General features: G+C 33.8%; 1 protein-coding gene across 1 annotated transcript; it reads left to right on the top strand.

Moving 5' to 3' along the window:
* Positions 1-7,467: 7,467 nt before the first annotated feature.
* Positions 7,468-10,992, top strand: LOC119640018. The gene is made up of 3 exons (XM_038037796.1): positions 7,468-7,584; positions 10,418-10,779; positions 10,854-10,992. The coding sequence occupies exons 1-3, from the start codon at positions 7,468-7,470 to the stop codon at positions 10,990-10,992; spliced, it is 618 nt and encodes a 205-aa protein (XP_037893724.1).
* Positions 10,993-13,343: the final 2,351 nt, after the last annotated feature.

Raw genomic sequence — 13,343 nt, forward strand, 5'->3', positions numbered from 1 at the left:
TAATAAAAATAAAAAAAAGACGGCCATGGCCACGGCTGACCTTTTAATACCCTACGCTACTTTGCTTAATATCATTAATAGTTATTCTTTTTAGAATAAAGTCTTATATGGAAAGTAGTCGAAAAACTCATCCGATCCTTTATATGGGGTGCAATCCAAAAAATATACCCAAGTGGTGCAAGTTCAGTAAGGTTAATTATTATATCAAATTATTATTATGAACATCGCGAAATATTGAAAACCAAATCCCTGTTTTATATGTAAAGATTCACCATCTATAAGAATGATTATATAGCAATAACGTTCGTCCTTAGAACAAAACAACATCGATGTACCAAAATTCATCAAAATTTTTCAAAAATTTGCGTTCTTTAAACACAAGAATACAAGAAGGACAGATCGTCAGACAAGTTTAGATCGGACAATTTTCTGGCCAACCTGAATATACTTTTGCTTCACAAGTGATATAACATATAACTGCAAGAGTTTTCCTTTATTTCCAGCAAATATTTACGGTATCAATAATGATTTCCAGTAAAAGATTTTCAGCAAAGAAAGATGAACTTTCGGTATTGAACTTATTTCGAATGTCAATCTTAGTTTTTTGTTTACGATAAGCTTCCATTTGTTTTCGTGAAATACATTTTTATGAAATCATCAGCAAACGTTCAGCAAATTCGTTGAGTTGATGACAGCCTTTGCCCTGTTTAAACATGTTCGTCTTATCTATATGTACTTAGGGCGTAGATGCCTTCAATTATCTTTTCTACGATAACTGAATAAGGTCAATTGGAATAAAAAAATTTTATATAACAAGAATATGACATGACTTTTAAATTAATAATAGTTTTCTATAATCGTTTCCTTACAAGGTCTTTATTCCGGAATATCCTATAAAATCTTATTTCATTTTTATTTTATTTCGAAACTATTTGATCATTCATCTTTTTTATTCAGACAACTCGGCTTCTTTTATAACAACTCAAACAAAGAAAAAGACACTTCCGAACACCTTTACCACAACTCTCAGTTTACTAAATCGCTATTTATTGCTTGTTCCGTAGCGAAATGAGAAAGAGATTTATAGCTTTCAATATAGATTAGGATTTCAATTTTAAAACCGGAACAAAGCACCGACAAATTCACAAATTTATAACCGACTAAATAAAAAAATTAACGAAAGACTTGTTAACTTGCTTTCACTGTTTCCAATGCATTTACTATAGTCCTAACTCTCTTAGGGCATATCCGGCCTGTTCATCCTAGCGCTAAGAGAGTATTGCCACCGACTTTTGTTAATGTGGCAAAGTTTTCAATTTAACTAATACACATACTAACGGCGTAAAATTGTTAACAAAATGTGAATAGTCAAGGGTACAATAACCTTTCCATTAGAAAATAAATTTCTTTAATTTACGATACCTATTACAAACGCGCCAAATTTAATAAATATTTCTTTGCACAAATAAACCAAAACAGTGCTTACTCTATGTCGCATTTTTCTAGTAACACTAGCGATTTACTCTTAATTTGGTGATTTTTCTTATCTATTGCATGTCTGCCATTGTAATAAAATCAACCATGTTTGTCGATAAATCGCTGTAAAAGAACAAATCGCGGCTTGTCTAAAACTGTGCGATGTATAGATAGCAATGTGTTTACTTGTTCTTTATTGATCATGTTTATCAGCTTGTGAAGAAATTTCCAATATTGCAATTTGTGAATGTGTAGGATGTTGGCGAATGGGTAAAACTCCGATTCTAGTCTTACAGTGAACAACCGGCAAGACCTAGAAGTAAAGTAAAAAATAGAATTAACTTCCATGATAGATAATTGCAACCAAGAATTAGTTTTGCAGTGATATTTTAATTAGTCGCTCAACACCCTTTCTAGGTTTCAAATTTCCTTCGTTCCGTTATAGTCAGCTGATTGGGTTTCTATAATAATAGTAAATGTTAAGTAATATGCATTATTACTAATGTACTTATTTTGCTTTTTTTTTTCATAGTCTAATACCCAAAAGGGAGCTTCAGAAACCCTACAAATTAGATATATTCTTGGGGAGATAAACTATGCTTTAATGGGGAGCATAGATGTGCCGAAATTCTCACCTCCCAGTGGTGATCCCCGGGCAACGGCTTCGGCCGGCTAAGAAGAGTTCAAGGTTTTGGGCTACTAACTCGGCAACGAGTTTCTGAGAGATGGTGGAGGGGTTGGCTGGAAGATGAGCTCTTCACTCAATAGCTGGTTACTACCTAGGAAATTTCTGAATGGGTTTAAGTACGTTGAAGGTAGTAATCTAGCGAGTGCATGGTAGATCGCCCCTGCCATGTCAGTGCAATACCCGAGACCTATATATCTCGAAGAAAAATAGTTCATGGTGTTGGCAACCAAGGAAGTATGGTGGATCCGAAGCAAGTACGGTTGTTTTTAACATCCTCCCAAAGTATGCCAAAGGCTTTGTAAAACAAATTGGCAGCCACGCGGGTCAGAAGGCTCGCCTCACAAAGCCACGTATGCCTGCGAGTGTATGATGGACTTTGTTCATAAAGTCGTTGGAATTAAAATTTTCTCAAGAGAGAGTTAATTATGCAAAAAGGAATTGACTGATGGCCTTCCCTTTGGCCTATTAATTAATAAACTCTCTTGCGAATTAATACATGCAAAAATTAAAAAAGGGATTTGACGGAAAGGCTTTTTCCCCTTTTGCCTTACTTTTACTTTTGAACATATGTCACGGATGCCTGCGGGTAATGGTGGTAATTGATCAACGACGCCGTGGAAGCCCTATGGCGGAAGCGAGTGCAATTTTTGTCCTTTTTGAACGCATATCGTTGATCAATTTGTGAGTCCTGACTGCTTGGGTGCGGCCCTTTGGGGAGTACTCGTGGTGGTTGTGGTTGGCAAGTTCCTAGCGAAAGTGGAACAATTTGGAGTGCAGCTAGGCCTCACCACTGACCAGAGTGGGGTTTATTGTTCCATACACAATAAACCGTTCTGGACTCTGCTGTTGTTTAGGCCCCTACTCTGTGGGGATTGTCTAACTCGCCAGGGGGCATAGTACGCTTAAAGTGGCTTGGGCCACCGTGGGGTTAAGCCTTTCAGGCAGGAACCCACGTTAAACCCTTGCTACAAATTCTGTCATAAGCTATTTGTTAAACGTAAGTTAAAAAATCAATTGTGACCCTTCAATTGCATTTTGTAAACTGCTCTAATAGGAAAAGAAATAAATTTAATTTTTCAATTTTACCAAGCTATCATTGTAAGTTATCCAATAATATAATATATTTATACTAGAAACTACTATTTATTATTCGGCATCATAAAATAATAGTGGCGCTAAAAGCTTTTCATAATGATGTGAGAGGATTAAATGTGTCACAGTTAATGCGGCATAGAGACTATTTTGCAAGAATGATGTGACTGGTTTGCCTACAAAATTCAAAATGTAATAAACTGACCCTAAAGGATGAGATTTATATTCATCTTGTCATAACAATGTGTTCCATTTTTAATAAACAATATAAAACACATATGTGCCCATTTATCTTCTAGATATAAAATCAAATTTTTGATTCATACGAAAATTTATACGTATTAACTAGCGATTATAGCTCTTTAAACAATCGATTTAAGCGGAACGTAGTTTCGATTTGATTTAGTTACAAAAAAGTATATTATAAATGATATCTTTTTACAATATTGTTTTTAATTACATTAATCGACAGAGAAATTTCTCGATCATGGTCACGTACCATGTTATTATAAATGTATATATAATTCAAAAAATGTATCTAAAAAAGCACTAATTGAAAAATTTAAGCAATCATATAAGTGAATAATTTATATATGAAAGTTCTTTTCATCAAACAGCATTCAACGCATTACTTGATGCTACTGAAAATATAAAAAGTTGAAGTCCATTTTAATTATGGCCCAAAAGAAAATTCGAGAATTTATTCCCCTAAATTAATCATGATGCAATCAATTTCCAGAAGAGCGTTGCGTTTACCGTAATAAACTGATACACTACTTTTAGATATTAATTATGTTAGTTTGTGTGTTGTTCCTTATCTAAGAAATATCTGTCTTAATTACAAAAGAACGATATTTTTTTAATGTTAAACACACATTACATCTCAGGCTCTTACAAGATAGCGTAACGATTTATTCAAATGATGTATCGTAATCGATATTTTAATTATAACTCTATGCAACTGGACAGTAACGCACAGCTAACCGGTTCACATTACACATTACGATTCACTCCCCACCCCGTTGATAGGGAAAATTCATATTTACTAACCCCGCTTAATGATTTGATGCTACTGCACTATATTAACCAGTTGACTGCATATGACAAATATATACATCATGATCCATTCACCACTGGAGGTAGAGGGTACATTAAATTAGTGCGGACGTATGTAACGCACAGAAGGGCTCACCTTTTATTATATCGATCGATTTAGAATCATAATATGAATTAATGTAAGCCTGTTTGTCCATCTAAAGTCTGTCCATGTACCTTTGTGTTCATGCTAAAGGTCGCAATCTTTGAGATATTTTGATGAACTGTGACGTATTTTGACCAATGGACAAACGCTATTGAAACATTGCAACTTTCAAAACTTCTCCTCAAAACTGGCTACGTAGTAGTATCTCGATATTCTAAACTAGTATGACAACTTTGGATCGAGTGGACCAATTTTTGGACCCCTCTCATATAACGAAAACTGGAGTTCTTACAACAAAGAAGTATAATTTTCAATGTTTCTATGTTAACATAAAAAAATTAACTATACCAGATCTGGGCAACTAGTAGAGAAGAAAAATCTAAGTTTTAATATGTGGTGATGAAATATGAATAGTAATTTCATACAAAAATAAGAATTGTGTGGCGTAGAGTATTTAATAATCGGCCATGCTCTACTATAATATTCTTACTTGTTTAGAATATATTTTGTCAAGCCGTTTCATTATAACCTAATTTCATATTAGATATACGTTGTGTTCGATGAGTATACGAGTATATCGTTAAAGAGATGAATAAAGTTAAATGGTTGAAAAAAAATTGAATTGAAATATTTTATGGTTGTTATTTCAAAGAAATAGAAAATTATCACAATTTTGATAATTATGACTCCTTTAACCAATTCTACGAAACCTTCTGTCAAGAATAAAAAAAAAATTCGAAATCATTTAGGATATTCACATCTCCAATGGATATTACTAAGCGTTACGTAGCTTTGATCTAATGATCAAAATATTCGAATATACAGGCGTCTTTCACTTAATACGAATAATTTGTTTCGTGCTGTATTGAAATCCTCTCCCACAACCATCCTGTTATACGAGAAACTCCTCCATTTTAGCCGATTTTCATCATTAATTATTTATGACCGCATCATTAATATTCACAGAAGATTTTAGTACTTGGACCTAGTCTTCTTTGATAAAAATTTCCATGCCAAGCTCAAGCAACTAACAAAAGTTTGTCAAAAATTGGCCCTGAATGAACGAAAATGGCACATAAAGGAATAAGGCCCCTTAAATTTTACGGTTAACTGCAATGCAAAAAAAAAGGTACAGTTTTACCTAATTTGATCAAAAGTTAGTGGGAATATTTAATCTTTAATTAATGGGCAATAGATTTGTTTGACTCTATTCCAAATCCCCCAAAGTTCTTATTCATTTTATTCACCTTAGAGGACTAAAATATCTCTGAATTTGCCATTATCGACAAACAGTAACCTTTGAGAGACTTTGTGGAATCTGGAAGTGAAAAAGAAAGTTTATAAGCAACTATGCCTGAGGAAAAGAAGTAATTAATGCAACGATACCGCTTAGAAATGTTAAGAATCCCGGAATAGTTCCGCCTAAAACTGTAAGCAATTGCGACTGTCATTACGCTTAACGCTTAAAACATTTTTGTTTCTTCTTCGAATTGAGATTGATTCTTCGATTTTACAATATATAATTTTTCCATATAAAATTTCCAAAGGGCGACTCAAGGCGGGTGACATAAACTAAGTCTACCTCTATCGCTCATCAAATATAAAGTAGACATCGAAATTTTCACATTTAGATCTATCCAGTGCAAACAAGAACAGTCAACAAGATATGCACACTTAGAGAAAATAAAACAAGTAAAAATGCTGCAATCGGGCCAAGACGAATCTATTAAGTATCCTACACCACTTCGGTTAATTAATAATACATCAACAAATATACTTTGATCTATGTGATCCAAATTCCCTAACGTTAATTTATCAAGTATAGGTAGGTTTCAATCGAGTTCTTATATGGATTGGGATCCAAAAAAATAGATCTATGTGGCCCATATTCGGTAGGGTTAATTTTTATGCCTAATTATTGTAAACGTATTGAAAATTTGCCATTTTTATGGGTACGGTTATAAGCCAAGGAGTTCAAAAAATTGCCACTTGCGATCCAAGGTCTGTACACCGAAATATTTTTACTAAGTGATTTTATCGCGGAATTCTGCAAATTAAAATATTTTTTTAATGACAACTTATCAAAATAAGGCATTATATGGCCAGCGATCGAAAAAGTTGATCGATCGGAACCATTTTCGATAAGATTCACGGTTGGATCAAAACACGTTAGCGTACTAAATTGCAACAAAATCTATTCAAATTTTCAAATTTCGACCTCTACGCTGAACTTAAAAATATACAGGCAGCTATCAGGTGGACGGATGGGCAGACAAACTCAGTACTAGAAAAGTTGTGTATGTCTAAAGTCATTCTGGATGTTAAAAATTAAAAATATATCCTATGCCCCGCGTGGTATAAAGTATACTTATAAAAAGCAAAAAATTCTTCTTGTTTTTTAATCACCAGGTTAAGCGACTTAGCAATCCACCGTTTAACCAAAGCCAAATAAAAACAAGTCTTTTATATTTAATTACCTTTGTATATTCCTTTGCAAGGTAGAGACAAAAAAAAAATTATTATTGTTAATAATTCACTTCATCATGCTTTTTATAGATCTCTACTGCTGACCGACAATGGTTTAACATCTTTATAAAGTTAGCTATCGATTTTATTTTTCTCAGCTTGTGCTAATACAAAATACAAATATTGAACTATATTTGGTGCACTTCTCAAAAAAATGCTGAACAAAAAGAAAAGTAAACATACTCGAATCAACCATAAGTGAATGCTGTACCTCTTAAGATGTGTAGATATACATATGCTATCTCAAACTTCTTAAATACCGCAGTTGATGATGGTTTTATGGTTAAACAACTTAATCAGTTGAAGTTGCGCTTTATTCATTTATTCTACTATTTATTACTTACTGGCTGTTGTTGTGCTTCGGTGAATCTTACTAAAATCTCGATTATATTAAAATTTTATACGTCTTAAGCGTAATTCGTTATAAATGAATTTTATAAAATTATTAGTAATAGTATTCATTAGATTTATGATTGCGAATGAGATGAATAAAACTAATTGGGCTTTTGCTAAATTGCAAATCGGTACGAATTTTACAAGGACTACGTCACATCATCAAAAAAAACGAAGTTTAATTTTTGAAAATGGAGGTATAATAAAGGTAAAGAAAAGTTGGTTTTCAACTTGATAAAAAAAAAACAAGTGAGAAGATTACGGTCGGGCTAGGCCGACTACTAAATGCTCTACATTGTCTGAACATAATTCATACTTTTGCCGTAGGGCACAAAAGGCTTACTTTCTGTAAGAACGGTTGTGACCAAAAGATTGATAAATAGAGAAACGTGTTCAAAATTCAGGTTTTGGATAAACTTTCATAATAACTTAAACTTTTCTACCCTAAAAAATAAAAATATTCAGCGAAACCTTCATATAAGATAGAATCCAAAAATAGGCGTAAGCGGTCCAAATTTGGAGCTGTAAATTACTTCAATTACGAATATGACATAAGTTTCATCATAACATATTAAAACTTCGATTTTTTCGTCCTAAAAAACGACAATTTTCGTGCAAATCCTCTTATAAGATAGGATCTGAAAAACAGGCGTAAGTTGTCCAAATTTGAATTTTTTTTCCCCAAAAATTACGAATATGAGCTAAGTTTCATCATCACATATTGAAATTTAGATTTTTTCGCCCTAAAAAATAAAAATTTTCGCGCAAACCCTTAATTAGGATACGATCCAAATATAGGCGTGCGTGCTCCAGATTTTGTAGAGTTCATTTTTATATCAAATTACTTTTATGGGTCAATTTTCATCATAACATATTAAAATTTAGAATTCTCTGCGTTATAAGGAAATTGCTTATGCAGGGTAGGAATCAAAAATAGGCCGGGACGTTTCAAATTCGGTACAGTTAATGTTTTATCTTAAATTGCTCTTATGATCTGATTTTCATCATGAAGCATTCAAAGTTAGACCTTTTTGTCGTTGTTTGAGAGACAGTTCGACAAATTGCTCCAGCCGCTCCAAAGTTTTCATAACGATTTAAAATGTCGGAGTACTATTACTTAGCCAAAATTCAAATTCAATTAAAAAGTTTTATTCCCTACAATGACTTTTCAAAATAGAAAGTTCGTCTTTGAGTCAAAAATATTCCAAATGTCTTTAAGAAACCTCAAAAATTATCACCTGTCGGGCGAATGCATGCAAGGAAGATGAAAAAATGCACAGAAAACACTAGATCAATTCAAGAAGTAGTCAGAAACTCACTCTGAATAGAAAAAAAATTTCGGCCTCCAGAAATTGTTTCAGAATCGATCGTTCTAATAGAAGATTAGCCTATCTTAAGTCCCTCTGGCTGTTTCATATATCCGCACAAACTTAATATATACTCGTACAATAAGCAGTGTGAAGTATAACCAGTGTGCTTTGGTACTATCTTATGGATACGTATATGTTTTCATTTAGCCCGAAAAGGAAAACTGAAGCCACTTATGGCACGTGAACAGTAAAATGATAATATACGGAATTAGGAATGTTGACTAAAATCAGAAGCAACAATAGCAAATGCGATAGTAAGGTATTTGGCTTAAAAATCAAACTCTTGCATACTCCCTAACACATAGACTACATAAAGAAATATAGGTTTTCATTTTTTACTTTTTTATTGCGACCAATCATTCAGAAGATGTCTCGTACACGCGTTCTATATACGATGATCATCAGAAAAGATTGCGGAATGAGATAGAGAAGAAGAATGGCCACAGTCTAAACGGTGAGCGTCATGTCTTCACGGACTAAACATTGACAAAAAGCGCGAGAAGCGATTTGCGAATCGGGACTCTTAACCGTTCGGTTATACATCAGCGTAAGCGACAGAAGAAAAGCAAAAGGAAAAAGAACCAAGAAAGAGAAAAAGGTAGAAAGCTGCTTGCTTGTATCGTCTGGCTGAGTATTAGAATCACAAGCACAATTTTTCGCCTCGAAATCCCGCATTTCAGCTTCAGATGCTTCTTCTCCATTGCAGAAGGGATGCGTAACTCGTTGGCATATTATTTGTCAGTGAAAGTGAGTTCAAGAAGCAATGAATGTTTTTCTTCAAATGTTAATTGTGTACAATCAGGCGTAGTAGACAACTGCTGGAAATTTGTTCACACTCAGAGATGTAAATGGATTGCATCCGCCATCTCCACGAGACATGGTTTCAACCCCGCAGTGATATGAAAATTAAAATTGGGCCGTTGACGACGACAAAAGTTGCCCATCCGTAGTATACAAAATCCTTACCGAAAATCGTATAAAATTCCTAACGGTTCTGCAAAGGCCTTTTAACGGTTAATGTTCATTTTATATTGTATTCTTTTAGTCATCCAATATCGGCCATAGCCAATGACAAACTTGACTTAAATAACATAGATAGCAACTTGTCCAGAAGAAGCACGAGGAAAGTTTTGAAATTGCAAAGTCGAGAATAGTAATTCGCAAACAGTTTCCAATACACTTTCGTTGTTCGTCACTAACTTTATTCTAAAGTTTTTACGCCCATTACGAAATAGAAAGAGGAAAGACTTTCAACATATGTATGTTTTTTGCCAACTTCAAAATCTAATCAAAGTTCCCAATAATCTTGAACTTTGATGAATATTTTTATACCCTACACTACTTGCGTTACATGGTATATTAAGTAGGTAACACACAGAAGGGCTTAAGGTAGACCCACCTCTTATTATACCGATCGATTCAGAATCATAATCTAACTTGGACTAAGCCTGTCTGTCCGCCAGTCCATCTAATGTCAGTTCGCGTAATTCTGTATTCAAGCTACAGGTCAGAATTTTTGAGAAGAACAGGGGAGAATTTTTAAAAGAATAAAGAGGTATAGGGTATTGAATAGATGCCTTGACCGACTATAATGTTGTTACTTGTTTTTTTTTCAAATATCCAAACAGATATCATCATTCACCTACTGTACAATATTTCATGCTTACTTAGCTTGTTATTGGACCAATTATTTCTGTGCCCTTAGAGGATCCGAACAATTGGCGTTCATTGATATGTCTTTATAATTTCCATATCGGTGAATATATAATACCAACTAAACCTACTTATCCATGGGATAAATGGAGTGATAACGAGAGTAAATCATTTAAAAAATCAAAATTATATAGAAAAGCTGTCGATGCTGAAGAACCAGATGGCTCGCGGGAATTTTTCTACACAGCATTGGAATATTTTATAAACCTTCATACGAATAAACGACATGGACGAGAATGTTTGTTACGTTTAATTTGTGAAAATTCTCAAATTAAATATCATATTGGATTGTTTTCGGAAATTTTGAATGTTATCTTAACGTAAGTTCAAGTAAAATTTATAAATTCTCTTCAAATTTCAATGATCGATAATTTTTTTTCTCTCCATTCTTCAGACCCGGTAAAGAAAATCTAAATAAATCTTATCGGCAGGCAGTCGAGTTTGGACAATTGGGTGTAGATTGCGTAAAGTATTATGCGAAATGTCCTCCAGGAGATAATTTCCTCGATCACCTTATACACGATTATGTATGAAAATTATATTTGGGTGACTGTGAGTCGTAGACCCCTTTGGCAAATTTTGAGTTGTAAATTGGAACAAACATTTTTAATAAAAGAAGAAAGTAAATTAAAACGGAACTATATACGTAAATGGCAACCAATAGACACCTTACACCACTTATATATACTACGAGGGGTCTAAGTCATCCCTCGTTTGATCTAATATATCCTGCGTCTCGGAAGGGGAAATGTTAGGTTAAACTAGGGATAAGATAAAATCTCTATATTAAGCGGCATGACAGACGACGGGTTTGGGAGGCCCAATTAGAAAACAGCTGTCTTCTGATTGCGATATAGTAAGGTGGTCAAAAGACAACCTTGAAGGAAGTCCGAATCAGGTAACCTTCCATGGCGTCCGAGTCTAGGAATCGAGAACTTCGGTCTTGTTTTATCTCTTCTACTCCGTGCAGCCAACCGCCTACGCTTAGCTTTCTACTAGTAATAAACTTGAAGTAACTTCTTAACTTAATTAAAATTAGACAATTGAAAACAACCCGAACTGTTTGCTCTTGCAATTTGAAAGCCGAAAGCGCTAGTAAAGCAGGTTGCGAACGAGAAAAAAAAAATTCTTATGGAAGAGGCTGGCGTCCGACGAACATATCCCGGCGAAAAATTTCGGCCAACCGGTGGACTTATTTATTATTTTTCAGTTACTTCCCTCATAAAAGACTAGAAATGAGACTCACCATAGGAGGGCTTGTTTTTGTCGACAATCCCTGCACATAACACGGTCTAAATAACAGGTCTCTGTGGTTCAAATTCCCTGCGATTTATTTATAATATGCTGCTGGCCTACTATTACCCATTTTCATCCTAAAATATTACAAGTTACGCCTTTTTGACGTATAAGATTCAATATTCCATAGCGAGTTTTGCTTATTGTATCAAATTATTCTTACGAACCGATTAATAAAATATCAAAAATTGTACATTTTTACTATATAAACCATGGTTTTTCTTTAGAACCTTTATATGGGATAGAAGCTAAAAAATAGAAGAGTAAACTTAAATTGCACCTTTGTCTGCCCATCTGATGTCTGTCCATGTACTTTCGTATTTAACTTATAGCTCGCAATTTTTGAGATATATGATGATATTTCGTACACTGCCGTGCTTTGCCCGAAGGACAAACACTGTTGAAAATGGTTTGGATCGGTCCACCTTTTTACTATGGTTTTCAAAATTTTTCAATAAAACTCGCTGAGTCATAGAATCCGATATTCCAAATTCGTATGAAAAATTTGGTTCAAGTAGGGAAATTTTTTGAAAGCTCTGTTCCTGCGATAATTGTATCTTTATAAGGCAAAAAGGGCCAATTTTTAAGAATTCATAGTGAAAACTGGTTCATAATAGTAAATTGGTAACGATCTCCATCCTACTTAATTTTGACCACGTAGGTGTATTTATGGGAAACCAACGCATATAAGGGTTCTTAAGAAATATAAATCATTACATGCCAGAAAGGCGTACTTCTTCATGTTTTATGACGAAAATTTTTTCTTAATAGTAATTTGACATAGAAATTATGCAAAACTTGAGCCAAAAAAGGACCCACGTGAACCATGAATGGCAAATCTTTTAGTAATTTTTTAATACTTTATGATGAAAATTGATCTTTAATAGCAATTTAGTAACAAAATTAACGGAAGGCAATTCTGGTCACACAGAACTATTTTTTATGCCTGAACATATATAAATTACGAAAAGCAAGCCCTCATATTTTCTGGTTTTTCAAAATCGAAACTGAAAAGTAATAAAATTTTTAGTAAATAAATTAAGTTTGTTAATTTTGAATTACGTTTGGGAAATTGATGTGTAATTTTTGGTATATTGTTACCAAGTTAATAACGAAGTAGGGTATCTAATAGTCGGCCTTGCCTTGTTTTTTATGTAACGGCTTTTCAAAATGAGACGTTATGTGGGGAGTAGTCGAAAAAGTGGTCCGACCCAAACCATTTTCAATGTTATTCGCTCTTGACCCAAAACATGTCGATATCACAAATTTTATGATTTTAATTGACCAATAAAATAAGGGGAAAATTACGGGCTGTAAGTTGAACACAAGAACGCACGTGCATGCATCAGAAGGACTGACGGACGGATAGACAAGCTTAGAAAGAAACCGAAAATGATTCCAAATCGATAGGTATAGTAAAGTAAGCGTCTATCTTAAGTCCTTCTATATGTTATATACGCACGCGCAAACTTAATACCATGTACTTGTACCATAAGTAGTATGGGGTATAAATACGATCTCAATTTTCTCGATATTATTCAATAAATACATTTCCAATATGTTTGAAAACCAATTAGAAACTATAATT

Source organism: Glossina fuscipes, unplaced genomic scaffold (genome assembly GCF_014805625.2).
Source record: "Glossina fuscipes isolate IAEA_lab_2018 unplaced genomic scaffold, Yale_Gfus_2 114, whole genome shotgun sequence".
Lineage (NCBI taxonomy): Eukaryota > Metazoa > Arthropoda > Insecta > Diptera > Glossinidae > Glossina > Glossina fuscipes.